General features: G+C 65.2%; 2 protein-coding genes across 3 annotated transcripts; one reads left to right on the forward strand and one right to left on the reverse strand.

The window, feature by feature from the left end:
- The first annotated feature begins 2,367 nt into the window (after window positions 1-2,367).
- Window positions 2,368-23,328, forward strand: SLC22A18 (solute carrier family 22 member 18). 2 transcript variants are annotated; one of them, XM_021685167.1, is made up of 11 exons: window positions 2,368-2,528; window positions 4,328-4,625; window positions 7,373-7,470; window positions 8,201-8,361; window positions 8,663-8,795; window positions 16,281-16,399; window positions 17,279-17,386; window positions 18,007-18,107; window positions 20,774-20,875; window positions 21,070-21,190; window positions 23,099-23,328. In XM_021685167.1, the coding sequence occupies exons 2-11, from the start codon at window positions 4,482-4,484 to the stop codon at window positions 23,284-23,286; spliced, it is 1,275 nt and encodes a 424-aa protein (XP_021540842.1). In that variant the 5' UTR covers window positions 2,368-2,528; window positions 4,328-4,481; the 3' UTR covers window positions 23,287-23,328. The 2 variants fall into 2 exon arrangements, with proteins under 2 accessions (XP_021540842.1, XP_021540843.1); XM_021685168.1 differs by lacking the exons at window positions 2,368-2,528; window positions 8,201-8,361; window positions 8,663-8,795 and having other exon boundaries at window positions 4,482-4,625.
- A 2,083-nt stretch (window positions 23,329-25,411) lies between these two features.
- Window positions 25,412-26,420, reverse strand: PHLDA2 (pleckstrin homology like domain family A member 2). Its single transcript, XM_021685165.1, has 2 exons — window positions 25,960-26,420; window positions 25,412-25,732 (listed from the first exon to the last, which is right to left on the reverse strand). The coding sequence occupies exon 1, from the start codon at window positions 26,364-26,366 to the stop codon at window positions 25,971-25,973; it is 396 nt and encodes a 131-aa protein (XP_021540840.1). The 5' UTR covers window positions 26,367-26,420; the 3' UTR covers window positions 25,412-25,732; window positions 25,960-25,970.
- Between the last annotated feature and the right edge of the window lie 1,055 nt (window positions 26,421-27,475).

The raw sequence follows: 27,475 nt of genomic DNA on the forward strand, positions 1-27,475 counted from the left end.
CCCTCTAAGACCCTAAACCAGACGGCCTCTGGGAAGGAGCTGGCCAGCTGAGGCCGGGCCCCGGACGCCCGCAGCCGGCTGGGGTGCCCCTGTGGACCGGGCACCGAGTGGGAGCGGAAGTCCGACCCCCTCCCCCACGCTGGGAGGGGCCGCCGGAGGCCGGAGCACAGCTGCGGCTGCAGGCGTCCGGGCGCCCCTGCTGGCCGAGGCCTGAAACTGCACCTCAGCGTGCGGAGATCCCACCCTGTCTGGGGCCTGGTCCTGCCCGGGTCCTGGCCAAAACCCTGCGGGCATCCCTGAAGAGGTAACATTTGAGGTGGGCCTCGGGGAATAATAAAAGTAACAAGCACTGGGCGCCTGGGTGGCTCAGTTGGTTAAGCGACTGCCTTCGGCTCAGGTCATGATCCTGGAGTCCCGGGATCGAGTCCCGCATTGGGCTCCCTGCTCTGCGGGGAGTCTGCTCTTCCCTCTGACCCTCCCCCATCTCATGTGCTCTCTGTCTCTCTCATTCTCTCTGTCTCAAATAAATAAATAAAATATTAAAAAAAAAAAAAGTAACAAGCACTGTCGACCCCTTGTCGACCCACAAAGGCGCTCATCTCGCTGAGGATGGTGCCCTACTTCAAACCTCCAGCTCAGACCACAGCCCCAAACCACACCCTCCTACACCTGTGTGCTGACCCCCGTCTCCGCCCACCTGAGCATCGAGCTCCAGCATGTTCTCCCTCCAGAAGCCCCCACCTCCCCGCTAAGGGCAGCCCATACTGCAGGTCTCTCCTGGCCATGCCCCGTCCATCAGGACACCCTGTCCAACTCTTCCCTCCCAGGGTGTGTGGAATCCCACCCCCCACCTCCGCTGCCACCTCACCCTACAGAGGCTCCTTCCAGAAGAACATAAGGAAAGCCCAGAACTCTGCAGGGGCTGCACTGCGTGCAGAGCACAACCCACACGCTCACAATCAGTGTATAATTCACCTATCGCACGTACTGGGTATTATCTGTCCCCTCACACATACACGCACACACCCACACATGCACATGCATGCATACACACACGTATGTGCACACACTTGCACACACCTGCACACACGTATATGCACGTTCACACGTGTATGTGCACACACGCATGAACACACGTGCACTCTCAGGCTCGCTACAATGCAAGCCACACCAGGGCAGTCGCGCCTGTGGGCTGAGTATCCCCAGCACCTGGCACAGAGCCCAGCACGCGGTGGCGCTCAACAAAAGCCAGTCGGCGTCAGCGAGGCTGCCTGTTCCGCAGCCCGTCCCCAGTTCAGATGCCCGGGCAGGCCCCGGGGTCCTGCCAGCTCTGGGAGACTCACATGGGTCTCACCCTCCAGCACACTGAGCCAGAGGGTCCCTCCCCAGGGCACATCTCCCCCTGTGCCTCCCCCTCCCAGCCCTCTGGGGCTCCCCCGGGCCTTAGTGTGGCCGGTGAGACCCTCTGAGATCTGGCCTCACCACCCCTCTCCAGAATTAACTCTTGCCCCACACACACCTTTGCCCCCACCCCATCAAGGGTTCTCGGTTTTCGAAACACCTCCACCTTCAAAATACCTTCGTGCCCCTGGCCAGTCTTCGCTTATCCTTAGACTCCCCGGAGGTGTCACCTCCTAACCCTGCCCCTGATTCCTCCCGTGGACCTGGATCAGCCTTGCCCCTGCAGAATTGTCAGCCTGTCTCTGCGAGAGGCAGCTGGGGGCTGGGATCGCCCCCGGGGCTAGCAGTGGGCCCTGGGGAAGTGCTAAGTGTGTGTTGAGTGGCTAAGTGAGCGGGGCTGGCTACTCTGGGGAAGGAAGAGCAGGTCGGGGATTCTAGTGTTCCGGGTTCCACGCATCGTGTGGCCCGTAGGGCAGATTTCCCACACTCTCAGGACCAGGAAGCTCCCCGCCCACACGGAGCCTGTTCATGACAAATACTCAGGCTAGAGCCGATTACTTCTGCTCCAACCAGTTCGAAGCCCTCCAAAGGCCCTGCTGGACGCAGGAGGAAGGGAGAGGTGAGTAACCAGCTCCTTCTTGCCCACCCCACGTGCCCTCCGCCTCCCCCACCTGCCCTGGGGCAGACTGGAGACCCTCTCCCTGCTCCCTCTCCTGCCTCTTTTCCCCCCAACTCCTGCCCAGAGAAACCAGAAGGGGCCAGATGATGTCCCCACCTCCTGGCCAGGTCTATGGCAAGCGGCCAGGCTGGAGCCCACAGGCCCTGGGGGGTGTGGAACTTCCTGGGGACAGTCCCATCCCCACTCCGCCCCCCACGGAGCCCAGAACCACCTGGACTCCAATCCTCCTCCCAGGGGTCCCGAATCTCAGACACCATGGCCCCCCTCTTCCGCAGGACAGCCTTTCCGTGCGGTTCTTCCAGAAAACCCCTGCTGGTCCACCTGCCCCCGTTCTGGCTCTCAGTGCAACTCCTGAGGTTGCCAGAGAACAGGGGACACCATCCTGCAGTACAAACACATGTCCCCCATTTGCACTGTTCGGACGGAGCCTTCCTCAAACATAGGAGGGGTGAGTTGTGGGGGCCTGCCAGCCCCTGCCCTGAGAGGCCTCAGCAGCAGGCCTCAGGCTCCCTGGCTCTGCCCCGTACCATGCGGACTTTGGTCCACCCTCCCGGCCGTCCCTGGGCAACGCGGGAGGGCTCCACCTGGCCGGGCCCCTGGTACCCTGAGTTAACACAGGCTGAGGGGACTTTGACTTTGACATTTGGGCCTGTGGAGGCGGAGCGGCAGTGTCCTGGACCAGCGTCTGGTTCCTTATCGGGGGAATTGTGCTCCGGAGGATGCCAGCAGGGACTCTGGGTGGCTGTGAGCATCCCGGTTCCCCAGCCCCCAAAGTCCCACCGAGGGACCGCTTGAAGCCAGGTGTACCTGCGTTCCATGGGTCTCTGGTGGCCCCGGCCAAGGGGGATGGAGTGGCAGCCGTGTGAAGTGAGGAGTTGGCATCCACTGGTCTGTAGGGAGAGGTGGGGAGAGACCCCGGAGCTGTTTCCAGAAATGCTCCTGTCCCCCACCCCTCCTCTGGGTCTCTGTGCAGACCTTAGGGAGGGGGCAGGCCAGACACTGAGCCCTGCCCTTTTCCCTTCCCCTCTCCCTTCCTTCCCTCCACCCCTCTCTCCTTCTATCCTTTCCAGCCCCTGTCCCCAGTCCCTCTGCCCTGTCCACCTCCCCACTCTGCCCACCCCATGTGTGGACTAGACACCAGCCCCCTTCCAGAAGTCAGAGTCCCTGCCTCCGCCACCAACCTGGGAGAAAAGCTGCAGGGTGAGGGGGGGGCCTATCCTCCCAGGACATGTTGGGCCAGCGTCCCAGGTCACCCAAGAAAGCCGGTGTCCCAGGTCACCCCAGGAAGACTGAGTCTCAGGCCCCCCAGAGAGCGTGGGTGCCCAGGCCCAGCAACGGAAGGGCCAGGCCGGAGCTCATCCCAGGAAGGCTCACCCCAGGGCAAGGCAGGTGTCAGAGCTCACTCTGGAGGGGGCGTCCCTGACCGTACCCCTTGTAGCATGGAGCCTCTGAGCAACCAGCCAGGTGCCCCTGACCCGAGGCTCTCGGCCTCTACCTGCCTCCCCCAGCCTCCCTGAACCAGAATGAGGAGGGTGCCAGAGGCAGCGGCCGGGGTTTCCTCCTGCTGTCACCCACCCCCATCCCCAGCCTTGGACCCCAGGCTCTGAAGGCCACCCTGGGGCTCAAGTGTACAATGGAGTGTTCATTTGGTAAAACTCTGTGGAGGCGTCCACAGAGCCGGTTGCAGGCTGGAGGACAGACAAGACCCTGCAGCGGGAGGTGCGGCAGAGCTGCCTGCCCTGGGGGGCCTGGAAGGCTGAGCCTCGGCCCCCAGCCCCCCCTCAGGCCACTCCGAAGCCCCCTTGGGCTCTGGCTGGAGGACTGGGCGAGGGGGGTTAAGCCTTCCTCCAGAAGCTGCTCCATAGGGGTGGGGGGCACGCTATGGGCCTAAGGAGCCCCCCCTCCAATAACCGGGACCCAAAATACATAAGCCCCACACATGCCGGAGACACCTACCTGAGCTGCAGTCAGCAACCATCTGGGCCTCTACAACGGGGCTTCCCTCTTAAAATGGGGTGCTGGTGCCTCCCTGTGTAAGGCACAGGGGGAACGGAGCCTGGCCCACACTAGGGGGCACGGTCTCTGTGTCACGTTCCCCAGGAGCTGTGTGCCCACAGACCCAGAGCTGTCGCTGGCAGAGGGGGAGGGCCGCCTGCCACGTTCTCCGAGGGCGAGAGTGGCCTAAGGTCACATAGCAGGTGGCTGGAAGCCCAGCTGGGGGTCCTGCAGCTCTGGCCTCTCCCACAGGCCCTCTCTTCGATGACAGGCCAGGCCAGGCACGGCCCGCTTCCCGCCCCGTGACTCAGCACCCTCACCCAGCACAACACGACTTTTGCCCCCTGCCCGCTGTGCCGGCCTCCTGCTTGGATCCGTCCAGGCTCTTCCGCCACACCTGTCCGGGATGCGGGGAGCCGGAGCCCCTGGGGGCCAGGGTCAGCACTCCGGCAAGATGGGCACGCTGGGCCATCCCCGGCTCATCCTACTCACCTACCTGCTGGTTGCCCTGGAGCTCACCTGCCTCTTCATGCGGTTCTCCATCATGCCGGTGAGTACCCTCCCCCGGGCGGCAAGCCGCCCGCATGCCCCACTGTCCCTCTCTTCTTCCATCGTGCAATGGCAGGGGCCGGGGGTGGGGGCCCAGGGCTGCCCAGGCCCCTCGTCGGGGAACCCCGGGACTGTGCCTTCTGGGCCCTCCATCAGCACTTTCTGCGCTCTGGTGCACGGCAGGGCCCCGGGGAGGGGCCATAGGGAGCCACCCCCACTGCCACGCAGCCCTTCTGGTGGCAGTGCCCCTCCCCCTGGCTGGCCTGGCTCCGTCCCTTCCACGCCACCAGGACCGTTGCCCTATTGATCCACCGCCCCAACACCTGCTCGGCTCCTGTCCTTCCTGCGCTCAGGCCTCTGCTTGGGCCTCTTCCACAGGGAGGCCTCCCTCCCAACACCTGCCCAGACCCTAGAACCTCTTACCCTCCATCCAGGTCCCGCTGGGTCAGTCCTCCTGCAGGCTGCCCACGCCCCACACCCTGTTCCATGCTATTAAATTATTTCTGTCTCCCCGTGAGGGCGGGGCTGGCCCCATCTCCTCCCCACTGCCTCCCCCGAGCTGGAACTCTGCCCGGTGATAGGCCGTTGGCTAAGCGGCCATGGTCAGCTCTCGGTGCCCGCTCACCTGCTGTCTGCAGAGCCCGCCTTTGCCCTCCTGCCGGTTCCTTCAGCAGACCCCCGTGGAGCTGGCCTGGCTGTGGAGGTCCCAGAGGGCCTTTCCCGTCTGGCCTGGGTGGGGCCATGGCACAGCAGCTGGCCACTTTTTAAAGTTCCCCAGGGGATTGTCATGAGCAGTCCATGCCCGGGGATCCGGGTGCGAGGGGGCGCTGACTCCCTTCCTCAGCAGCCAGGGGGCTGGGCAGACACCTCGCCGTCCCATCGTGAAATGGGTCACAACGTCCCTCCCTGGGAGGGTTGGTGCAGGGAGTGATGAGTGAACAGCTGAAGGCAGAGCACGTGTGGAACATACTGTTCTGCAAATGCTCACCAAGCACCTATTACGTGCATCCTGTTCTCAGAACCTGGAATACAGCAGGCTCGGAGCACACAATCCTTAGACCGTGCCATGTGTGAGAGAAGGCGTGCTGCAGGGGCTGGGAGTGCCCACCGATGGGGGCAGGAAAGCCTCCCCGAGAAGGCAAGCTTAAAGGAAAAAGAGCAAGCCTGGCTGGTGCAAAGGCCCTGGGGCAGTAGTGAGAACAGTGCAGCTAGAGAGGAGTGAGCAGAGAGGAGAAGGAGGTAAGGCCCCAGAAAGGCTGCAAGGACTCCAGGAGGGTGCTGGCCGTGGGGAAGGTAGGAAGCCGCTGGCTTTGAGGTCTGTGGTGAAGGTTGAGCCCAAGAGTTGCCGATGGATTGGATGTGACTGTGCAAGAGGAGTGGTCAGGGATGACTCTGAGGATTTGCACCTGAACCCTTGCAAGGGCGGAGGCATCAGCCATGAAGCAGAGGTCTTTGGGGTGGGAGGGGAGGATGAGGCAGGTTTGAATGCGAGGAGAAGGTGGGGTACAGTGGGCGGGGAGAACGTGGACTCATTAGGGGAACGTGCGATGATCGTCCAGTCAAGTGCGCCAGCAGGAGAGACCAGACAGCAGGGCTTCAGGCTTCTCCAGTGGGGCTCAGCGCCCCCAGCTCCCTGCCCCGCCCCATGCCAGGAGGAGGGGAGATTGCCCAGTGCCCTGGGATTGCAGCTGCCCTGGGGAAGGGGGTGTGCAGGTGAGAAAGAAGGCAGGCGGGAGGGATGCCCTTGACTGAGCTTAGGGAGAGTACAGGGTGTGGGGTCGGGCATGAGGCGTAGTTGTTTCCTGGGGTTGCCATGACAAAGCACCAAACTCGGGTGGCTTAGAGCCACAGAAGTTTGCTTCTCACAGACTGGAGGCCACAAGTCCGAATCCCGGGGTCTCAGGCCTCCCCCTGAAGCCTGCAGGGGACGGTCCTTCCTGCCTCTTCCAGCTTCTGCTCGTCCCAGGCACTCCCCACATATTCCAGTGTCTGCCCCAACTGTCCGCTGACACGGCTGTCCTGCTGCGTGAGGCCGTGTCCAAAATTCCCCTCTGTATAAAGACACCAAACCCACCCTGATGACCTTCCTTGAACTCGGTTCCCTCTGTAAAGACTCTATCTCCAAATAAGGTCACATTCCGAATATTGAGCATTAGGATTTTGTGGGCAGGACCCAATTCAACCCATTACAGGGGGGAATCCCTGGAGGGAGGAGCCAGGAACTCAGAGGCCAGGGTGGGGGATATTGAAGTCAGAGGATTAGAGCGGGCTAATCTGGGGTCCCCAGGACTCCTCCCATTCTCTGGAGAGACACTCATCACGGCCTTTACCTTCCCCAGGGTGGCACCTGCAGAGGCTAGGAGCCCCCAAGAGCAGGCATGGGTCCTGCTGGGAAATGGGCACCTTCTGGAGGTCATCAGGGCATTTGGGGACCATCTCTTGCTGGCCTGGAAGATGCTACAGTCCACCAGGCAGCTTCGAATGGGCGAGGTGTGCCCTGCAGAGGGGAAGGAGGGCGGGCAGCCACCGTCCCTGACCACTGGGCCCGGTGAAGCTGGTCCCAGAGGCCCCAGTGGGCTCCTTGCTATAAGTAGCCGAGCTCCAGGCCTGAGGGCCCCTCCCGGGCACACCGCAGCGTGGTCAGAGGGCTTCCCTTCCCCCCCAGTTCAGGGCTACGTCTCCCACTCCCGACCCACTGCACACCCCGGACTCCCTGACCCTTCCTGTGGGCCCCTCCTGTGTTTGCAGTACCTGACCCGGCGGCTGGGCCTGGATTCTGTGGCCTTCGGCTACCTGCAGACGGCCTTTGGCGTGCTTCAGCTGCTGGGTGGGCCAGTGTTTGGCAGGTACCAGGGGGCAGGGATGTTTGGTGGGGGAGGCACTGGGCTCAGGCGGGGGCGCTGGGACAGGGCAGCAGACATCCTCCCGCAAACCCTGAGGAGGCCAGATCAACGTGGCAGGATCTTTAGGGTAACTGCGCAGGAAAGGGGCTCCAGAGATGGGAAAGTCAGACAGCAGGGGTTCTGGGGGGGGTTTCCTGGGGCTGCTTGGGGGTGGGTGGAGAAAGGGCTGGAGCCTGGGAGACACTTTTTTTTAAAGATTTTATTTATTTATTTGTTTAAAGAGAGAGCACAGGCAAGCGGGGGGAGGGGCAGACGGAGAGGCAGGCTCCCCGCTGAGCATGGAGCCTGACCCAGGGCTAGATCCCGGGGATCCTGAGATCATGGCCTGAGCCGTGGACTGAGCCCCCCAGGTGCCCCTGGGAGACACTTACTGTACTACTCATAGACCCGTGCTCCATTGGGACCCCACAAGGTATTCTCGAAGGGAGTGCGGATGCCCGGCTCAGTCAGAACCCCCCGCAGGTCGCTGCAAGCTGCCGCAGTGGAAGCACTGGGAAGCTGAGACCCCCAGAGCGGTCCTTGCCCCGACCATCCCGCACCCAGGCCTCCCTCGTCGGCCATGAGGGGATCCCTGTGGCCTAGCAACCCGGCAGCCCCACGGGGTGGGTGTCAGGGGCAGAGGAGAGAGGACCCTGCCTGGTATCCGTGGGGCTCACAGTTTGAGGCCCCCCAGGTTTGCCGACCAGCACGGGGCGCGGGCCGCGTTCACGCTCAGCTTCCTGGCGTCCTCTGCCTTCTACCTGATCCTGGTGGCCGCCTGCAGCCCGGCCCTGCCCGGCGTGGCCTTGCTCTATGTCTCGCCCTTGCCTGCAGCACTCATGCACGGGCTGCCAGGTAGGGCCAGGTAGGGCCAGGTAGGGCCCCTGCAGGAGGACAAGGTTGGGGGGGGCACGTTGGGGGAGCCTGGGCCCAGGGCACGACCTGAGGGAGGTGGGGGTGGCCAGAGCCAGAGGGTGGGACGGAGGTCACCCTCTGAGTGCCAGTTTGGGCCCGAGAGCAGGACTGGGGTGGGGGGGGGATGACACGGGAACGTGGCCTGGGGAGCAGGTGGGGGAGGGGCGGGTGGGGGCGTGGCCTGGGCCGCAAGGTGCTCCGCAAGGGGGTCGTCCCGCTCAGCCCCCCGCTCCGCCTCCAGCCGCTCAGATGGTCATCACCGACCTGTCTGCGCCCGAGGAGCGGCCGGCGGCCCTGGGCCGGCTGGGCCTGTGCTTCGGGGTCGGCATGATCTTCGGCTCGCTGCTCGGCGGGACCCTGAGCGCCGCGTGCGGGTGAGTGGCAGAGGCGGGAACCCGGCCCCGGGGGGCGGGGGGAGTGGCGGGGGCCGGGAGGCAGGGTGGGGGTGCTGGTCGGGAAGGCTGAAATTGGGCCTCGGTTTCTCCATCTGCACGTTGAGCAGCTTGGGTCGGGTGAAGGAAGATCCGCCCGGCCCCACGCTGTGGGCGGGGCTAGTGGTGGGCGGGGCTGGCCGTGGGCGGGGCCGGGGCAGGAGCACGACTGCAGGCCCCCACCCCACCCCGCGGCAGCCACCTGGCACCTTCCCCACTGCGCCGCAGCCCCGCAGGGTGCGCTCCAGGACAAGAGCGGGCGCAGGGCCGCCCCCCGCCCCTTGGCCCCAGGAGGTCCCAGCTAGGGGCACGCGCGGCCGTCAGGGGTCCCATGGATATCAGGCTGGACCTAGAGAAACCCGAGGCAGGCCCTGGAGGCGGGTGCCGGCATGACCCATGGGCACCATGTGGCCCTGGGCTGGGGACTCTGGGGGCAGCCGGACCCAGCTTCTGGAGGTTTGGTAACCACAGAAGCGTCTGTACCAGCGGCCCCAGCGTGCGGCCTCGGAGAAGAGCATAACCTTGGACCCAGAGACACCTAGCCCTGGAGAGGCCCCGCCAGGCTAGGGAGGGGCACCTCGTTTCCGCTGCTGGGCGACCAGCGCCCCACCCTGTTCCTCCTCTCCTCTCCCAGGGCCCCAACACCCACTCAAAATCGGCTTCTTTCATAGGAGCGGACCTTGCCCCTTGCCTTCATTCAGACCCAAGTCTTTGCTGTCGGTCTGGAAGGTGCCCAGCTGTGGGTGGAGGCCGTGTGCCAGCTGGTGACCCAACGTCCCTGTGCAGGCCTGGGAGCTGCCCTGGGACTCCACTCAGGGGAGGAGTCAGTCTGGCGTCTGACTCGCGCGTGCACACACTCATACATGCACGTGCACGCGGGCACCTCGGTTGACCCTGCCAGGCCTCCCGATCTTGAATGACCCTATGCGACAGACCCCAGCAGCAGTAGAAGCAACCGGGTGATGGCTGATCCCCAGGGATTGGGGAACAGGAGGGGAGGGTGGCCTTGTTATACCAGCTCCCAGTGTGGAGGGAGGTCCTTGTCCCCACCCCCCAACCCGCAGTATTTTCATCAGAGCCTGGCTTGTGGATGTCTGTGTCTGCGGAACTCCTCAGGCAGGAGGCTGGAGTGGGAAAGGCGGGGCTCCATTCGTCTGTTTCCTCACCAGTGTTTATTGAACAGCTACTAAGTGCCCTCGATTCCAGGCTCTGGGATACAGTGGCCAATAGGACAGGCCAAGTCCTCGGATAAAGTGCAAACGATATGTATTTCTATTATGTCGGGATGAGCCACATGGGGTAAAAAGTAATACAGTGGGATCGAGGGCAGATGGACAGGTGGCCACCAGGGCCTCACCCGAAGGAGGTGAGTGGGGAGGCAGGAGGACGACTGGGAAAGCAAAGACCCAGCAAATGCAAAGGCCCTGAGGTTGGGGGAGCGAGGAGGCCAGTGTGGCTGGAGTGGGGAAGCGGGGAGGGGATGGAGGGGAGGTGCGCAGGGGGGGCCAGGCCATGGAGCCCTGGGCAGGTGTGAGCAGGAACGGGGTGTGACCTGGTTAATGTGTGGAGAACGTGGGAGCGAGGGCCGCTGTGAGGAGACCAGTGAGGTGGCTCTTGTACCAGTCCAGGCGGGAGAGGGGCGCAGCTGGACCGGGAGTGGCAGTGGGGGGAGAAGGCAGAGGGCAGGGTCGGCCTTGGTTTTGCCGACGGGTGGGATGTGGGTGCAAGCCCAGGGCTGTGCCCGGACTCTGGAGCTGGCCCTGGGCAAGCCATGAACCTTGTGGAGATCTGAGCAATCCTTGGGGCCAGTGGGACTTGGGTCTCCATTGGGCTGACCCTGGTGCCCAGCAAGCGGTCAAGGCTGCTGTGGATGGAGAAGGGGTGTGTCCTCACCTGGGTGGTTTTTAAGCCCTAGGACCTGGTTCAGGTCGAGCCCCAAGCCCTGAGCCCCAACCTGGCACTTCATATTAGAAGCAGGGGTCAAGGAGGAGGCACAGTGAGTACATGAAGGGAAGGAGATCCAGGAGAACATTCCAGAAGCCATGGGGCACGTGGGTCACGGCAGGGAGGGCCCCGCCGCACTGACGGGGTGGCAGTGACTGCAGGTTCTGCCTGCACGTGAGCCGCTGGGGTGGTGGGAGCAAGAGAAAGAGGGCCTCAGTCTCCCCAGGAAGGACAGAAAGAGGGTTGGGAGCATGTAAGTGGGGGCCAGGGTGCGAAGAGGGGACAGGAGAGGGAGAGGCGGGGCAGGTAGGAGCCCCCCCATGCTGCCCTACCCACCTGGACTCTCAACAGCCCAGCCACCCGCTACCGTGGGCTGCGGGGCACCTACGGTCACCTGGACAGGTGCTCTCACCTGTGAACTGGGCCCACCTGCACGGCTCCGAGGTGTGCGGGCTGTCCAGAACCTTCCTCTGTCAGCCCCACCCATGTCCCCTCTTGCCATCACTTTCCTTTCCCTCCATCCCAGCTGCTGGCCCAGAAGACACCACTCACTGCCCTCTTCCCCGAGCAGCCCCCAAGATTGCCTGCACCCCTGCCCTTACCTTCCAGAACAATCCTTTCTCTTCCCTGCCTTCTTTCATTCCAAGATATAAGGTGCTTGATAGCCTGTATATTTCCTTTGATGGGTGGGAAAACTGAGATCCCCAGGAGAGTGAGTCTCCCCCATGGAGCTCCAGGTTCCCTGTCCAAGGCCCAGGGGAAGTGGGCTCCAGGACCCCAGTGCCCCAAGGCAAGGGCCAATGCCCTGTCTCCCGGTCCTCCTGGGGCAAGGGCCACCTCGCGCCTTCCTTCCCTTTCCTCGATGGAAACCAAGGCACATTGTGAGGGCTCCCTGGCCGCCACCTTCCTGCCCAACCCACCTCCTGTGACCCCTCCCCCGAAAGGCCTCAGCCATGCCTCCCACCTCGGGGGAGCAGGGGGCGGAGAGAGGAAGTGGCCTTGGCAGCCTCAGGGTGTGGGAAGGGCACTGGTTTAACTGGTTTGGGCTCAGCCCGGAGCTCCAGCTGGGAGGCCTGGCTCCCCACTCAGGGCCTGGGGGGGCGGCGCTCTGTGACTCATGGCCCTGAGTCAGGTCCCAGGGGAGCGGGTCCAGGGATTCCTGGAAAGGGGGGAGCCCCAGGCCTGACTGTTGGACTTAGTGCGGGCAGGCCCCCCACTCGCTGAGTGCGGACGGGCTGTCGTACTCACAATCTCGGGTACAGCGGGGGCTCGGTCCCCTGCAAGGGCTCGGGATTTGGGCAGATGCCCACGAGGATAGCAGCTCACAGAGGCTGGGGAGGGTTTGCACCGGGCAGGGCCGCCTGCAGCTACAGACCCTGGAGGTCAGGCTACCTGATGCGTTCGTGTCACCGGCAGCCCTCCTGGGCACTGGCTGGCGGTGAGTGGCTCTGCTCTGGCGGCGTGAGCTTTGCCCGGTGGGCCCTCAGTGACTCAGAGGGAATTTATGACACCCCTTATCTCCCTGAGGACTTGGGATTTTATCTCAGCCTCCGGTCTGGCCAGGGAAGGGGAAGGCCTTATCCTGCTGGCAGAGGGTTTCCACCCCAGTGACACGGTGACACCCCTGCTTCCTCTGGAAGTTAATGAGTAAACACTCGGGCTGCCCTGAATGACGAGACAGGAGGGACTCGTGGGTCAGCCAGGCGGCCTGCTCCACTTGGTGCTCACGATGGCTCACCGAGGCTCTCCCCACCACGGGACCTGGCAGAAGGACCCTGGGCGTCCCAGGCACAGGGAAGTGCACAGACAGGGCCCAGCTGGCTGAGAGTAAGCTCAGCTTAGACCTGAGAGGCGAGGGAGAAGTCAGCTGTTGAAGGTGGGCTGCGATGGACAGTGTTCCAGGTAGAGAGAAAGCCTGTGCAAAGGCCCTGGGGCAGGAAGGAACTCGGGGCATGCTTGGAGGCCTGTGTGGTTGGAAATGGAGGGATCAGGTGCTCAGGGGACACGGAGGGCTGGAAAGGGTCAGGCTAGACGAGGCTTCTCGGCCTTTTTTCTGGCACCTGGAAGGCAGAGGGAGGCTGAATCTGGAGCGGCCCCACAGGACTTCTGTTTTCAGATATTGTTGATTCGGCAGCGCTGGGTGACTTCTGCACCCCAAGCCCCAGGCTGACATCCAGTGAGTCTGGTGACTTTTGCAGCCAGGTGTCACGTGAAGCTGGGTCCCAGCTGACCGCAGCCTGTCCTCCAGGTTGGATGGGAGAGGGGTGTGCCACCCAGGAGGCCCTGAGCCCCCCAGAGCCAGGGGAGCCTCAGAGCAGGGCGAGGGCAGCCCTGGCTGGTTTCATGAGTACTGTCACCTTGTGGTCGGACTGGGTTGGTAGAGGGCACAAAAGCACAAGGTGGGCAGGCAGGGTGGGCAGACGGCCCAGCCCACCTCCCTCCTGACAATGTCTCACTGGCAAACGGTGGGCCCTCGAGCTGAGGAGGCAAGGCCCGGACCCATCAACCAGCACCGGTGACCAGCCGCGACCAGCCCCCTGGGAACCCGTGCAGCCGTTGGGGGTGGGGACAAGGTGTCTGGGAGGCTGGCCCCCAGGGAGTCCGGCCCTCATTTGCATCTAAGGAGAGGAGGTCACCCAGCAAGGTCGCTGCAGAGAAGGGCAAAAGGACAAAGAGACTCGGGTGCCCGCAGTCTAGCCCAGAGCCCCTTCGTGGCCTCCATCCCTCCGGCCTCCTGTCCGTCCATTCAACCGAAAACAAAAGGGGTGGGGGGACAAAGACACGCTGAACGTTGCCTGCCTGCCTGCCGTCGTGGTCGACACTCAATTTGTAACTCGGCTCCAACGAGCCAACAGCAATGGGGCGCGGCCATCCCACGGGGTCCCGCACAAAGGAGGCGGGAGGCCCCGGGTGGTGGGGGAGCTGACTCTGCCCCGTGCTCAGGGGCTCACTGACCCGAAGGTCCCTGGGGAGGGGCGCCGAGCTGTATCCTGGAGGACAGAGCAGCGCCCGGTGGGGGCACCGAGCCAGAGAGCACCCAGGCTGAGGAGACGGCCCTCCGTGCAGGGGTGGGGGGCGGAGGGGCCGAGCTGGCCCGCCATTCCCTTGCCTTCTGCTCGCCCCTCTGGCATTTGTCCTGGGGAAGTTGGAGGGGGTGTGAGGGTGGAAGGACACCCCCCATGTCCCCTGGGAAGCTACAGTCCCCCACCCCCCACCGGGTACCCCAGGGTCCCCATGCTCCCTTCGGTTTACCAGCCTTCACGCAAGGGGTGGGTGAGATGCCACAAGAAGGGGCCTGGCTCCTTGCCACCACCCGGCCCTCGCTTGTCACCAGCCTCCCGAAATAGCCATCTAAGTGGCCGCCTCTGCTCCCGCGAATTTCCGGGGCATCTGGCGAAGAAAGCAGGTTCTGTCCCTGCCTGCCAGGCCCCAAGCAGTGACGCGCGAGTCCTGAAGAAAGGGCCCTTCTCTCTGGCTGGGTGTCCCTGCCCGCGTCACAGATCAGTCCCTGCCAGCCCGAGGAGGGGGCTCCAGCCTGGGCCGGCCTCGGTCCTCCGCAGGGGACTGAGCGCAGGCCTCTGAGCCTCTGACCTGTGGGTCCGTGGAAATGCCCGTTTGTTTGGAAGCCTGGTGGCCAGGAAGCCCGAATATCCACCATCGCGGGCAGTGGGGGTCGGCGGGGGCGGCCGGAGATGGGCCAGTGGGGGAGGGGAGGGGAGGGCCAGCAACTGTCAGCTCTACAGCGACCACCTGTGTGAGCCTGGGCAGGGCCTGGCCAGAGATATGGGGGACTGACCCCACTGGCCCCCCGACCCCATGTGGAACAAGGCCTCTCCTACCTGTGTCTCCCGTAGGAGCTCTGTGTGCGCCCCTCGTGTGCGTGCGTGTGTGTACACATACGTGAGCTGTGCAGGGGAGGGGCAGGGGAAGTGTGTTCTTGGCACCCCGCGGAGGGCCAAGGGCACCTTGCGTCTATGCCCTGAGGCCCCGAACAGGGCAGATCTGGGGGCTCTGGTGAGGTTGGGGTCAGGACGTGGTGCCTGCAAACAGCTCACATGTGTGTCCCATGGTCTGATGTTCCCTGGGGTCTTGGCGCAGGGTGCCCCCCAGGCCCACTTGTCCTCAAGGCCAGGTACTAGCCATCGGACGGAGCAGGCCCCTCTCAGAGGACGCAGTGCCAGGGGCGGAGTGCCAGGGGCTCTCGGAGAAAGGCTCTTGCAGGATGTATAGGAGTTTCCTCTGCGGCTGAGGGGAAGGGCTTTGCGGCCCTGTGCCAGCCTGGAAAGTCAGAGCGGGGCCTGGCTCAGTACGAAGTTTCCATTCTTTCTTGTGTCCCCCCTCCACCCCCAGGAGGGTGCCAGGCTGGCCTCCAGAAGAAATGGTAATGGTCGGAAGGGCCCATGTTGTCAGGTGACATGGCCTGCCTGGCCGCCTGGCCCTTCCAGGGGGTCAGGGGCTGAGTTTCCGTGCAGTGACTCACGGCGGGGACGGATGTTCTCAGATGCCAAAGCTGAGGGGCCCGCCTGAGTCTGGGTCCCTGGTGGTGTCCTGAGCGTGGCGTCCGAAGCCCCTCCCAAGCCCAGCATGCCCACCCTGCAGGAAGAGGGGGCGTGGTGTCTGGGGGCTCCTGAGGCCTACCGAGCAGGAAGGGACAGAGGCCTCACAAGGCTGAGTGGGGGTCCCGTGGTGGAGCCAGGAGGCAAACCCAGGCCCCCTACACCCCTGCCCCTTGGCCTCCTGGTGCCCCGGCCCCAGGCCGCCTGGCATGTAGTTCCCCATCAGCCCAAAGGGCCAGATACGTGGCACCCAAAGGCACCGCCGAGCCGTCCCCCCCCCCCCAGGAGGTCCCTCCAGTCCCAACAGAGGGACGAGGACTGATCTGGGGACAGGACCCTGCTTCTGGGAACCTCAATTTGCACCTCTGTCAAATGGGCAGGACCCGTGGCCGGCCCACTTCTGCCAGGGCTGTGCAGGGGGCTCCTCCATGTGGGAAGACCCGGCCTGGAGCTGAGTCCTGAGTCCCCAGATGTGGGCCGCCCCTGCCCTGGCTGGGAGCAGTGGGTGCACGCACACACACACGCACGTGTGCACACACACACACGCACGCACATGCACCAGGCCCGTCCTCTGGGGGCCTTCCCACCCCTCGGCAGTCTGGGAGCCGACCATCCCTGGGAGACTCCACCCCAGCCCTCCAGGGCTCAGCTTGCAGCTCCCACCACTGCCCCCCCTCGGAGACCCGGGACCCACGTGCCGTGGATGCCAGAGGTTGCAGCTGCAGCGTGAGCGTCGGGCATGGTGACAGCTTCATCCGCTCCTTCATCCCATCACCTAATGACCCCCAGGTCACAGGCTGTGGGGATGTGGCTGGTGAGGTTTGAGCTGTTCTCAGCGGTCGAGACCTAAGCGTGGCTAAAGGGGCCCGTGGGGGAGATCCCACACCTAGGGACCCAAGTACTGTGTGACCATTACTCTCACCTCCAGGCTTCGATGTCCAGCCGCCGTGGCTCTTGTGGCCAACCTCGTGGCAGCCGTCCTCAGCTTCACCTGCATCCCCATCAGCACTAAAGGAGTTAGCACCCATGCCCAGGCTGCCCCTCCAGGTGAGCCCCGCCAGGTACCCACCTCCAGACATTCCCCTCCAGATACAGCCCTCCAGGTGAGCCCCGCCAGGTAAGCCCCTCCAGGTGAGCCCCACCAGGTAAGCCCCTCCAGGTGAGCCCTGCCAGGTACCCACCTCCAGACATTCCCCTCCAGATACAGCCCTCCAGGTGAGCCCCACCAGGTACACCGTGCCTGGATGCTGGGCCGGTATGAGGCATGAGCCCTCCGCCACACCAGCCAGTACCCCGGACCTCCCTTCAGGGAGAGTCGGCCAAGACCAGGACATACCAAAGAGTCCACGGGGGCTTCCTACCCGCTGAGGCGGGTGTGCTCCAGGCAACAGGCATGCGGGGCCGGGGGTCGAGTTTAGGGGCCACGCGCGCTCTCTTTCCCTCCGTGAGCCGCTCTGGAGTGCCGGGTGTCTCCGGGCTGCCGACACCATCGGAGCTGAGCCGGATGCAGTCTGGAGGGGAGGAAAGCATGGGGGGCTCAGAGAGACTGAGGCTGGAGGCAGGGGAGATGTTAGGGGGAGGCCCGGGGAGGATGGGAGGGACCACGGGGTGGGGTCAGCCAGGAGCCTGAGTCCCAAAGTGGCAGGCGCCCTGGTGAGCAGCAGTGAGGTTCTAGGGGAGCGCCAGGTGGGGGGCAGAGCGGTGCCACAAGGGAAGGTCAGGGCTCCACAGAGGGGCCAGCAGAGGACCCCATGCCTCTGTGCCCAGTGACTGAGAGGTCAGGAGAGAGGACGTGCCTGCGAGGGACAGAGGAAGAGCCAAATACAGGCAGACCCCAGGAGAGCCGGACAGAGGGGGAGGGGACCAGGCCGGGGAGCTGGGGAGCGGGCCATCCAGTGGTCTGAGCGGCCTCTCCGGGTCCCCCAGGCGGAGCCCAGGCCAGCGTGTTCGACCTGAAGGCCATCAGCCGCCTGCTGCTGAGGCCCGGCGTCCTGCCCGTGTTTCTCATCAAGGTGGTGTCCGGCTTCCCCTCGGGTGAGTCTCAGAGCCTGGGGCGGACCCCTTCCTCCGCCCCGTGTCCCGTGCTCCACGCCCTCCCCGTGCCATCGCCTGTCACGTGGGCCCCGGAGAAGGAGATGGCCCCTGATGGCGAAGCAGGGCCCCCCCACCTCCCACACCGTCCTCAGCGCCCTGCCCTAGGGTTTCCGAGCCCCACTCTGGGGTCCTCTAACTGCGGGGCAGCACAGAGACCAAATTAAGGAGGTGTTGTGCTGGTGCGAAGGGTTCATCTCTCGACCCCAGAAAGTTCTCACCCTTGCAAAAGTGAAGGTTCTGGGGTCGGGTCCGTGGGGGTGAAGGCAGACGCAGGGGGCTGCCCGGACAGGCCCCCACCAGCTGTCCCAGATCCAGGTCGGCTCTTTGGGGTCACGGGGATGGGACCCGAGTGGCTGACTTCAGTAAAAAGGGCCTCTGGGGACCACCAGTGGGTCTGGGGTCACATCCTCCCACATTGTCAGCCCTGGGGCCCCCCACCTCCCCGGGAAAGCTGTCGGTCACTGTGGCCGGCCCAGGGCTCCCAGCCCAGCTGACAGGGGAGGCGGGCCCTACGGCCAGGGGCTTGGGGTGACCAGGCAGCCCCTCTTCCCCTCTCCCAGGACTCTTCATGGTCATGTTCTCCATCATTTCCATGGACTTCTTTCAGCTGGACGCTGCCCAGGCTGGCTACCTCATGTCCTTCTTCGGGGTTCTCCAGATGGTGAGTGGCTGCCCAGTGCTCAAGGCATGTCTTGGGTGGGTAGGGGTCTTTGGATGCAACGGACCTCGCAGCCTGCCTGCCTCAGTTTCTCCACAGCGCTGACAGCTTCCGCTGCCCTCCCGCCTCGCAGGGTGCACGCTCCCCCTCACAGGCAGGCCTGTCCGCCTCTCCCTGCTCGAGGCTCCCACTGATGGGCCTGCATCCTGCGGGCCTGAGTCCTGTGCGCACACCCATCGGCCTGGTGGGCTTGTCTGAGAGGGGAGGAAGGAGGCTAGCACCCCGTGGAGGCTGGTGAGCCCTTGGCCTCCCGTCTGGAAGCATGTCGAGGGTCCGTGGCCCACCCAGTGTGCATCTGGGCGCCCCACGGCAGACGGGACGGGGCAGGAGGAGTGCCCAGTGGTGGGGCGCGTGGCAAGGGCACCTGCCCACGAGCAGGCAAGTTCCCCAAGCTCTCAGAGTCTCCGTCTCCTTGTCCATCCAGTGGGGTGGAGCACCGCGACTTGTGGGGGTGATGATGTGGCCAAGCACTCAGAGCAGGCTGGCCACCTCGGGAAGCCCCACCCGAGTGACAGTCACCCTCTGCCCTTGTGAGATGCCTCGAGCCTGGGAACTGCGCGTCAGGAGGCACCCGAGGCGAGTGTCCAGGTGGGACAGGTGTCCGGTGCACCAGCTCCCAGGCCCCGCTCCTCCTGGGCATCCGCACCAGGCCCTGGGGCGGTGGGGACAGGTGGTGACGTGCTGCCGCCACCCTGGACGGCTGCCCGACAGCCGGAGTGCGGGAGGGGCTTTTCTGGGACCGTCTGGGGTGGGGGGGAAGGTAGCCCTGGACCTCTCCGGAAGCACGTGACATTTCCGGCACCTCCGGACCGTCTGCTCCCCACGCCCCTGGCCCCGGGACTGGTCGGGACCCTGGGGCTAAAATAGCAGCTCCCGGGGCTGCTCCGCACGGGCAGCAGGGAGGGCCGGCCTGGTGGGGAAGCAAGCCACAGACACAAAATAATAGCAGGGACAGCACCAGAGTTGGGGGCCCCTGGTGCCCCGTTCTAAATGGCTGCCCCCGGGAGGCCAGGCCTGTGCGTCGGCTCAAGGAAGCAGACCCCCGAGACCCTCGGGGACAGATGAGGAGCCTGGTGGTGACCCCGCCTGAGACAGGCCTGGGGCTCCAGCACCTGCAGGGATGGTGGCCGACCCCCGGGGTCAGCTGGGGCTCCTCTGCGGGCAGAGGTGGGGTTTTGTGTCTCCAGAGAGAGGCCCGAAGCCCCCTGCGTCAGGCGCCTCCCTGCCCCCAGAGCCCGGGGAGCAGTAGGGCTGCTCACAGAGGGTCTGAGCAGCGGCCCCCCGTAGGCTGAGCCGTGCCTTCGCCTGGCCCCCCACAGCTGGGATCCCACCTGCCGCTCCCTCCAGAGACCATTTTCTGCCCCACCCCGAAGTGCGGTGGCTGCGCCTGACCCCAGGGAGACCACGGCCGCCCCTCCCCGCTCCCTGGGTGTGGGGGGGCACTAGGGTTGGGGGCCGGTGGGGAGTGGCAGCCCAGATGGTCCTAACGTGAGGGGAGGGCGTCGCCGCCCCGGGGGACTTGCAGCCCTCTGTCCCTCGCAGACCCTTCTGCTAGAGCCCCCGCTGCGCCTTTGCCTACACCCCAGGCACCACGCCACCACAGTGATGGGGGGCTCCCATCATGCGGGGTCGGAGGGGGACGGAGATAAGCCCCCGGCCACCTACACATCTGATGCGTCAGGGTGACTAGCACCCCGCAGGAGAATCGGGTCCTCAGAAGGGCAGAGGTGCGAGTTTAGAGGGGGCAGTCAGCCCGGGGCGGGGAGGACTGCAGGTGCAAAGGGCCTGGGGGTGGGGAGCTCACCGGCTGCTGAGCAGGCCGAGGCAGAGAGCTAGGCTCTGAGGACGCGTGCGGGGGGAGGGCTGGTCTGCAGGGCCGGAAGGACCTGGATTTACTCAGACAGGGTGGGGGTGCTGCGCAGGGGTCCGCGCAGAGGCTGGACGTGGTGCACGCGGCCCCCCAGCTCTGGGCGCTGTTAGAGAGAGGTGCACAGAACGTGGGGGCTTCAGGTGGCCCGCGTTACCCCTGGGGCAGGTGTGAGCCGACAGACCTGTTTGTTAACTTCTGGCTCCCTGTAGTAACCTGAGCCATGGGAGTTGAGGATTTTTTAAGTGAACAGGGAAACTGAGGCACCACAGCACCCCGCCAGGGTTTTGGTCGGGGTGCCTGTGTGAACGCGGAGGCCGGATTCACCCTCCCGTGCTGTTGAGAGGCCCCCAGCTGTGCCGCACTGAGGGGCTTGCCCGGTAGACCTTCCTCCACAGAAACAAGCAAACAAAGAAATGTAAGAGAAAGCAAGTCTGAAAGTAGGACTCCTTTAAGGATATCTATGGTTCTGGTTTGAAGCAGTCTTGTTAGGTTGGTTTTCGAGGGGCCCACCGGCCCACTGAGCGGCTGTGTGAGCAGAGGGGTGCCTGTTGGGGGGCCCAGGCCGGCCCATCCCCCCAGGGCCCTTGCTGCTGACACGCAGACTTTGGGACCCACTCTTCTACTCTGACCTGGTGGCTGCTAGGGTTGGGAGGGGACCCCGAGGGAGGCCCCCAGCTGCGGGGGCGTCCCCGGTCCAGACCCCTCCCACCACCGCCCCCCCACCCCGCCGTCTCCCCAGGTCATTCAGGGCCTGGTCATCGGGCGGCTGAGCAGCCACTTCTCGGAGGGGGCCCTGCTCCGGACCAGCGTGCTGGGCTTCATCGTGGTGGGACTGGCCATGGTGAGCATTTGCCTCTGGGCTGTCCCCCGCTCCGGCCGGGGACCCGTGCCCGTCCCCCGACCCTCTGCACAGGCCCAGCATGCATTTGAGCCCCTCACCCCCACCCAGGGCCACCCTCCGTGGGACTTTGGGGACAGGCCCTTCCACCCTGGTCCCGTGAGGCCCCCAATTGCCATGCCTCCCTGCCCTGCCAGGCCCCGATGTCCAGCGTCTTCCACTTCTGCCTCCTGATGCCGGGCCTAGTCTTCAGCCTGTGTGCCCTCAACGTGGTCACCGACAGCATGCTGACCAAGGCTGTCTCGGCCTCAGACACGGGTGAGAGCCGCATCCCCAGGAGCCAGGGAGGGGCAGGCCCTGGGGAGCCCCAGGCCTCCTCTCTGGAAAGCTTTCTGGGCAGTTTCAGATGGAGCAGCCCCCCGATTTCAGGCTGGGTCTGCCCCGACCCAGGGAGTGTTGAGTGGGGCGGGCGGCCTGGGGTCTGCGTGAGTGGGGTAGGGGTTGGGGCCGCAAGACGGCTCGGGTGAAAATTCGCCACCTGGCTGGGTCGGGCCTGGCGGATGGGAAGAGGGCTTCCCGGAGGTGGTGTCTGGCTTGACTCTGAAGCATGGGCAGGATTTCACTAAAAAGGAGGATGGAAAGATGCCATTCCAGGCGTCCCAGCTGGGCAGAGGTGTGGAAGGATGCGTGGAACTGAAGACGGCCCAGTGGGGCCGAGCGTGGTCAGCACAGGAAGGGGCTTGCCTGCGAGGCTGGGAGGAGGCAGGAGCCGGTCTTCCGTTCCCTCCCCGGCACCCAGTGCGGGGTGTGTGCAAGTGCTTCCTGAGTGAGTGAATGAAGGCGTGAAGCCCCCAGCCACCCCCACCTGGTGGGACACAGGTATCCCCAGACAGGGATCGCCAGCCCTCACTCTGCACCTAGCTCTCTTTCTTGAGGCCTGAGTCTCCCATCCGGACTCACGTCCCAGGGCTTGACAGTGCCCAGCTGCTGCCCATTCCCCGGGCTCCTGGCAGGCATGGTCCCGGCATGGGACAGGCCGAGTTCGCGGGCTCCTGTGGCTGCCTGAGGGTGAAGAACCCAGCAGGCTAGGAAGCTCAGGGGGCCTGGCCCACCCTCACTCCATCCACCCCTCGGTCCGGAAGGGACAGAGTGAGGTCTAGAGGCCCGGATGGGAACCAGGTGGCTGATGGGTGGCCGGCCGGGCCTGGAGGGTGTCCTGGAGTGGTGGGCTGGCACCCAGGAGAGGCCAGGAGGAGGCAGGGGAACGAAGTGCGGAGAGATGGGGGCAGGGCCCTGCAGGGAGGAGGGCGGAGCACACCCAAGCCACTGGGGCCACACAGAGCCTGAGCCCCAGGCACCACCCCTCAGCTCGGAAGGAGCCAGGAGCTGGTTCCCAGCACCAGCCTGGGAACCCGAGACCACAGAGGGGGCGGTAATTGCTCGCCGGTGTCTGCAGGGCGTGTGGGCGATGGGAGAAGCCGCTCTTAAATTTCCCCCACGCCAGGTCCTGAGCCCAGGCGGGGCCTCCCCAGGCCATCCTAGCTGGCCCAGCGGGGAGATGGGAGGGAACCGGGGCTCTGAGCCCCAGGAGCCCGGGACCCTCTGGGCACATGTCTTGTTGACAATACCCACACGCACGCGCGCCCACACAGGGCACAGCTGCTGGGAGGGGCGTGGTGACAGGGGCATCAGGTAGCCGGGGGCGCAGGCAGCGAGGTGAGCCTGGGAAGTGGGTGCAGAGAGGCAGGTGGGTGGCCCCTCCCCAGCCCTGTGGGGGGCACTCTCCCGTCCATATGAAGGCAGTGGGGGCTGTGGGGGTGATCCTGGGGGTGTCAGCCTGCCTGGCACCCCAGCCCCACGCCCACCCTCCCCAGTGCCCGGCCCCGCTGGGATGCCATCTCCCTGGTAGGCCTAGGAGGGCAGGGCCTGGCCCGTGCCCTGTGGCTCCAGTCCCAGGCCCCTCCTGTGCTGCTCGGGAACTTTCTGGGGCAGGGCACAGGCTCAGCCCCGCATCTGAGAAGTGGCAGTGTGGCCCCTGCCTGGCTGGGTGGTCCGAAAGGAGCAGACCCACATGTCTGGGTGGAGGGAGCCAGGGGAGCAGAAGCGGGACGGGGTGGGGTGGGGGGCAGGGGAGGCCTCAGCTGTGTCCGGGGAGTGGGTGGCCAGGGCAGTGGTGCCGAGGGACCTGGCCGAGCCTGACTTGCACCCCCCGCCACCGCCCCTCAGGCACCATGCTGGGCCTCTGCGCCTCCGTGCAGCCCTTGACTCGCACCCTGGGGCCCACGGTGGGCGGCCTCCTGTACCGCAGCTTCGGGGTCCCTGTCTTCGGCCACGTGCAGTTTGCCACAAATGTCCTTGTCCTCCTGGCACTCTGGAGACAGCCTCTGGCCCAGAAGCCGGACAAAGTCTGGTGACCACGGTCCCAGGGCACAGACCAGCAATAAATTCCTCCAGCCTGATTTCTGCAAAGTCCCGTGGGTTGAAGAGGGGACCTGGGGGTGAGCGACGGAGGGATGGAGAGGCTGGAGAGCTTCCTGGAGGAGGGGGCCGGCCGCGGGCTGTCCTGTTGCGGTGGGCCCTGCCCCCTGGAGTGCACTGCGGCAGGGGCCAGTCAGAAGCCCCCCTCCCCCGCCACCACCCGCACCCAGACAGCGCTGCTCAAACCCCCAGAGACGGGAGCTTTCTGCCCACCCCCAGTCCGCCACTGCTTGGCCTCGGGGCTAAGCACACTGCCCATTCGCCCTTGTCAGTCACCCCACGTGAACGGAAACTGCTTGTTTTCGAAGATGAGGAGTTCAAGGCTTGGAAAGCGGTCTAGGAAACCGGCCCCTGCTCCCTGGTGGGAAGCCCGGTGGGTGGAGCCAGGCAGCAAGTCATGAGAACTGGGGAGCACCGTCCCTCCTCCTCCCTCACCTCCCCACCCCGCTCTAGGGAGAGGGGCACCAGGCAGGGGAGGCCAGCATGACCAGGACAGAGATAACAATCCCAGCAGGGGGGGGCAGGTGACCCTGAAACCATGAAGGTCACCCATCCCCCCAAAACACTCCCACCCACCCCCCAGCACACAGGCTGCCTGGAAAACAGGCTATTACAGCTCGGGAACCCCAACACCAGAATTCCATGGTCCCGACCAGAGGGGCCACAGAGAGCGGAGGTCTGTCAACCCTCCTGGCCCAAGAGCTCAGACCAGACCTGCTTCTGTGTGAACCCCACCAGGAACGGGGCTCTCACCCTTTGTCCCCCTGAAGGTCTGGGCAGGATGGGGGTGCATCTGGGGCCCGTGCAGGCCCTGGGGCCACTCTCTCTCCACTTCTCTGGAGGAACCCCCTCCCCAACCACAAGTAGTGTTCAGGAGAAAATTCCTTGCAAGGAATGGTTTCTTTTTTTTTTTTTTTTTTTAAGATTTTGTTTATTTGACACAGAGAAAGAGAGAGAGAGAGCACGAGCAGGGGGAGCGGCAGGCAGAGCGAGAGGGAGAAGCAGACTCCCTGCCGAGCAGGGAGCCCGACGTGGGGCTCGATCCCAAGACCCTGGGATCATGACCCGAGCCGAAGGCAGACGCTGAAGGGACTGAGCCACCCAGGTGCCCCGCAAGGAATGGTTTCCTCTGGCTTCCCAGCAAAGGGGCAGCCCCTCCCCAGTCAGCCCTGGGACCCAGCGAGGAGGCCCATAGGGCTCCCCTCGTCCAGTGTGAGTGACGGACATCAGGGCCCAATTTTGGTCCTTCACTCCCCACGCCACTGCCTCCCACATGTGGCATCCTTTCTGCCAGAAAGGTCCCCGAAATGAAGTTTCCCTCAACAGGCCGAGAACAATGTCCTATTCTTCTGTCCTCTGGCTTGCTCATCACCAGTGGACCTTCCAGCTGGAGGAACACACCTCCCGAGTCCTCCCCACGGGGCAGCCCTGGACACAGTGTCTCAGCCCAGCCCATAGGCGGCCGGGCAGGGAGGGCGGAAGCTGCCGGCCATCGGGAACGGCTGGGCCTCCCCTCACCCGCCCAGAAGCACCGTGGCCCTACCGGCCCCACACTGCGGGTGCGGATCGCCTGAAGATGCCGCGGCCCCGCCATGGGGTGGGGTGGGGTCAAGGGGAGCACAGTGCGGCAGGCACCCAGAGGGCTGAGGGCTTCCGGCCCGAGGGCTGCTGGACAGGTGGCGTGTGGGTGGTGGGGGCCGCTGGGGTCGCCCCCGGGCAGGAGCAGCTCGGCGGAGGAGGGGCACTGACCTCAATGAGGCAGTTGGTGAGCGACCTCCCTGAGCAAGCACTGGCCCCGTCCTTCCGTCCTTCCGTCCTTCCGAGGCACACCCAGGAGCAGAAGTCAGCCGGGGCCAAACCTCGGGGCACTTCCCAGCCTCGGGAGAGGCTGCTTGGCAAGGAGGGTGTGAACAGGGCCCAGCAGATGACACCGTGCTCATTCAGAGTGCTTTCCCCTTGCCCTTCAGACGCCAGGGTGGCGGCTCTCCCCACGCCCACCCCTACACCCACTGAAAGGGCCGCCAACCCTCCCCGCAGGAAGCTCACCGCACCACGCCTGGGCTGGTAGAAAAGGGAACAGAGCAAGTAGTTTATTTGGAATGAACACATTGATGCAAAAACGAAATATTAAGACAGACGGTTCCATGACAACCATCAAAATAAATACATAGATAGTCTGATAATTTAAGGCGCCCGCTCAGCAGGCCGAGGCTCTGTGGCTCCGCATGGGAAGATCCTTCTGTGTGGGTCAGGGACACGGCTCCCGGCCTTTGTCCTCGCTGTGGTCAGCGGGTGGGCGGCCCGCCCAGGTTTCCCCCGCAGTCCCCGGGGTTCCGGCCGGCGCGGCCCCGCGTCGGGCCCGACTCGTCCAGTGCGCGGCTCCTGTGGGGGAGGAGGAGGCGGTTAGGGAGCGGGGCCTCAGCCCGGGACCGAGCGGGTCCGGGTCGGGCCCGCGGTGGGTCGGTCCCCCAGGGCCCCGACGCGGCCGGAGCCAGCCCGACGGCTCCGGCCGCGCGCCCAGACACGCCGCGGTCGCGCGGCACCCGGTCCCCTTCTCGACGGTGTCCCCGCGACGGGGCAGAGCACCCCCCCCGACGGCCGGCACTCACCGCGGCGTCGCTCAGGGCGCGCGGGGCGGCCAGGGCTCCGGGGGCGCGGCGGGCGCGGCGCGCTCCTGGCGGCTGCGGAAGTCCTGCAGGGCGCGGCGGTTCTGGAAGTCGATGAGCGCCAGCGTGATGGCCGCGTTCCAGCAGCTCTCGCCCGCGCAGCGGAAGTCGATCTCCTTGCGGTCGGTGGTGACGATGGTGAAGTAGACGTACTTGCCGGTGCGCTCCACGCAGTCCACCTTGAGGATGGAGTGGAAGCGCAGCTCCTTGGGGCGCGCGCCGGGGCCGGCGGGGAACAGGCGCAGGCGGTCAGGGGTGAGCACGCCGCGCTTCTTCTTCCACAGCTGGAACAGGCTGTCGCTGCGCTTCTCCAGCTCGCCCTCGCGCAACACCTCGCCGGGCGTCTTCATGTCGCAGGTAGCGCGCTCGGGCGGCGGCGGCGCGGGCGATGCGCCCAGGCGGCCCCGGCGCTGCCTTTATGCGGCCCCGCCTGCGCTCGGTCCCGCCCCCGCCGCGCCCCCTCGAGACCACGCCCTCCTCCCCGCCCCCTTTCCCGAGGCCACGCCCCCGCCCGCCCGCGGCCGCCGGAGGTCTCCCGCTCCGCTCCTGTACCTCCCGTGGGGTGACTCGCGGTCCCCACCCCGCCCCGGACGCCGGCCCCGCGGAGGAATGCGCTGCGGCCGGCCCTGCCCGCGGTGACTCACGGCCGGGAAGCTCCGGAAAGCGCAGGGGGACGGGGTCGGCCCAGGGCCGGGAGTCGGCGCGGCCGGGACCCCCACCGTCCAGGCGCCCCAGCAGCTAGTCCTGGCGCTCCAGGGCTCGCGGCCGATCCCACGCCTTGAGGACCCTTCCCGTCGAGACCCTCCGATGGCCCTGCCCAGTCGGCCTGCTCTCCCACCTTCACCCCCGCGGGCCGCCCGTGGCAGGACCTTCCTTCTTCCCCCCCACCCCCTCCGGGCCCAGGCCGACACTGAGAGCAGGTGCTGCGAGCTTGCTTTCTATTCTGTGAAATGGGGACAGTAACACTTTTGTTAGATTAGAGAACATATGGAAAGTGCTAGAACAGCACCCCTTGGCGCTCAATAAATGTGAGGGAGCTTCCTCCCTTCCTGAGGGCCTGTCCTTCCTGCGCCCTCTTGGCGGCTGGCAGGGGGCGACCCCCACCTCCTGCACAGCCCAGTGGGGAAGGCCCTGTGGGTGTGGAAAGCTCCTTGCTGGGGCTGGAGGGTCAGCCTGGAGAGGGCGGAGGGGGCAGCTGAGTCATGCCTTCCAGCCGGGCGGACAGGCTTTTTACTTACTCTCTTCCTTTAAAGGGTTTATAGGAGCAGGAGTGATGGCTGGCTCCTCCCGGGTTCCCAGGGGTGGGGGTGGGGGTGGGGGTGGAGTCGCAGAAGGGGTCTCTGGCCGCCAGGGCCTCTCCAGGACACCCACTTTCCAACACCCCCACCTAGCTGTGACCCTGGGAAAGGACTGCAAACAGAACAGGAAGGGCCTGAGTCCCCTGGCGGTTAGGGACAAG

Source organism: Neomonachus schauinslandi, chromosome 11 (assembly GCF_002201575.2).
Source record: "Neomonachus schauinslandi chromosome 11, ASM220157v2, whole genome shotgun sequence".
In the NCBI taxonomy this organism is placed as follows: domain Eukaryota; kingdom Metazoa; phylum Chordata; class Mammalia; order Carnivora; family Phocidae; genus Neomonachus; species Neomonachus schauinslandi.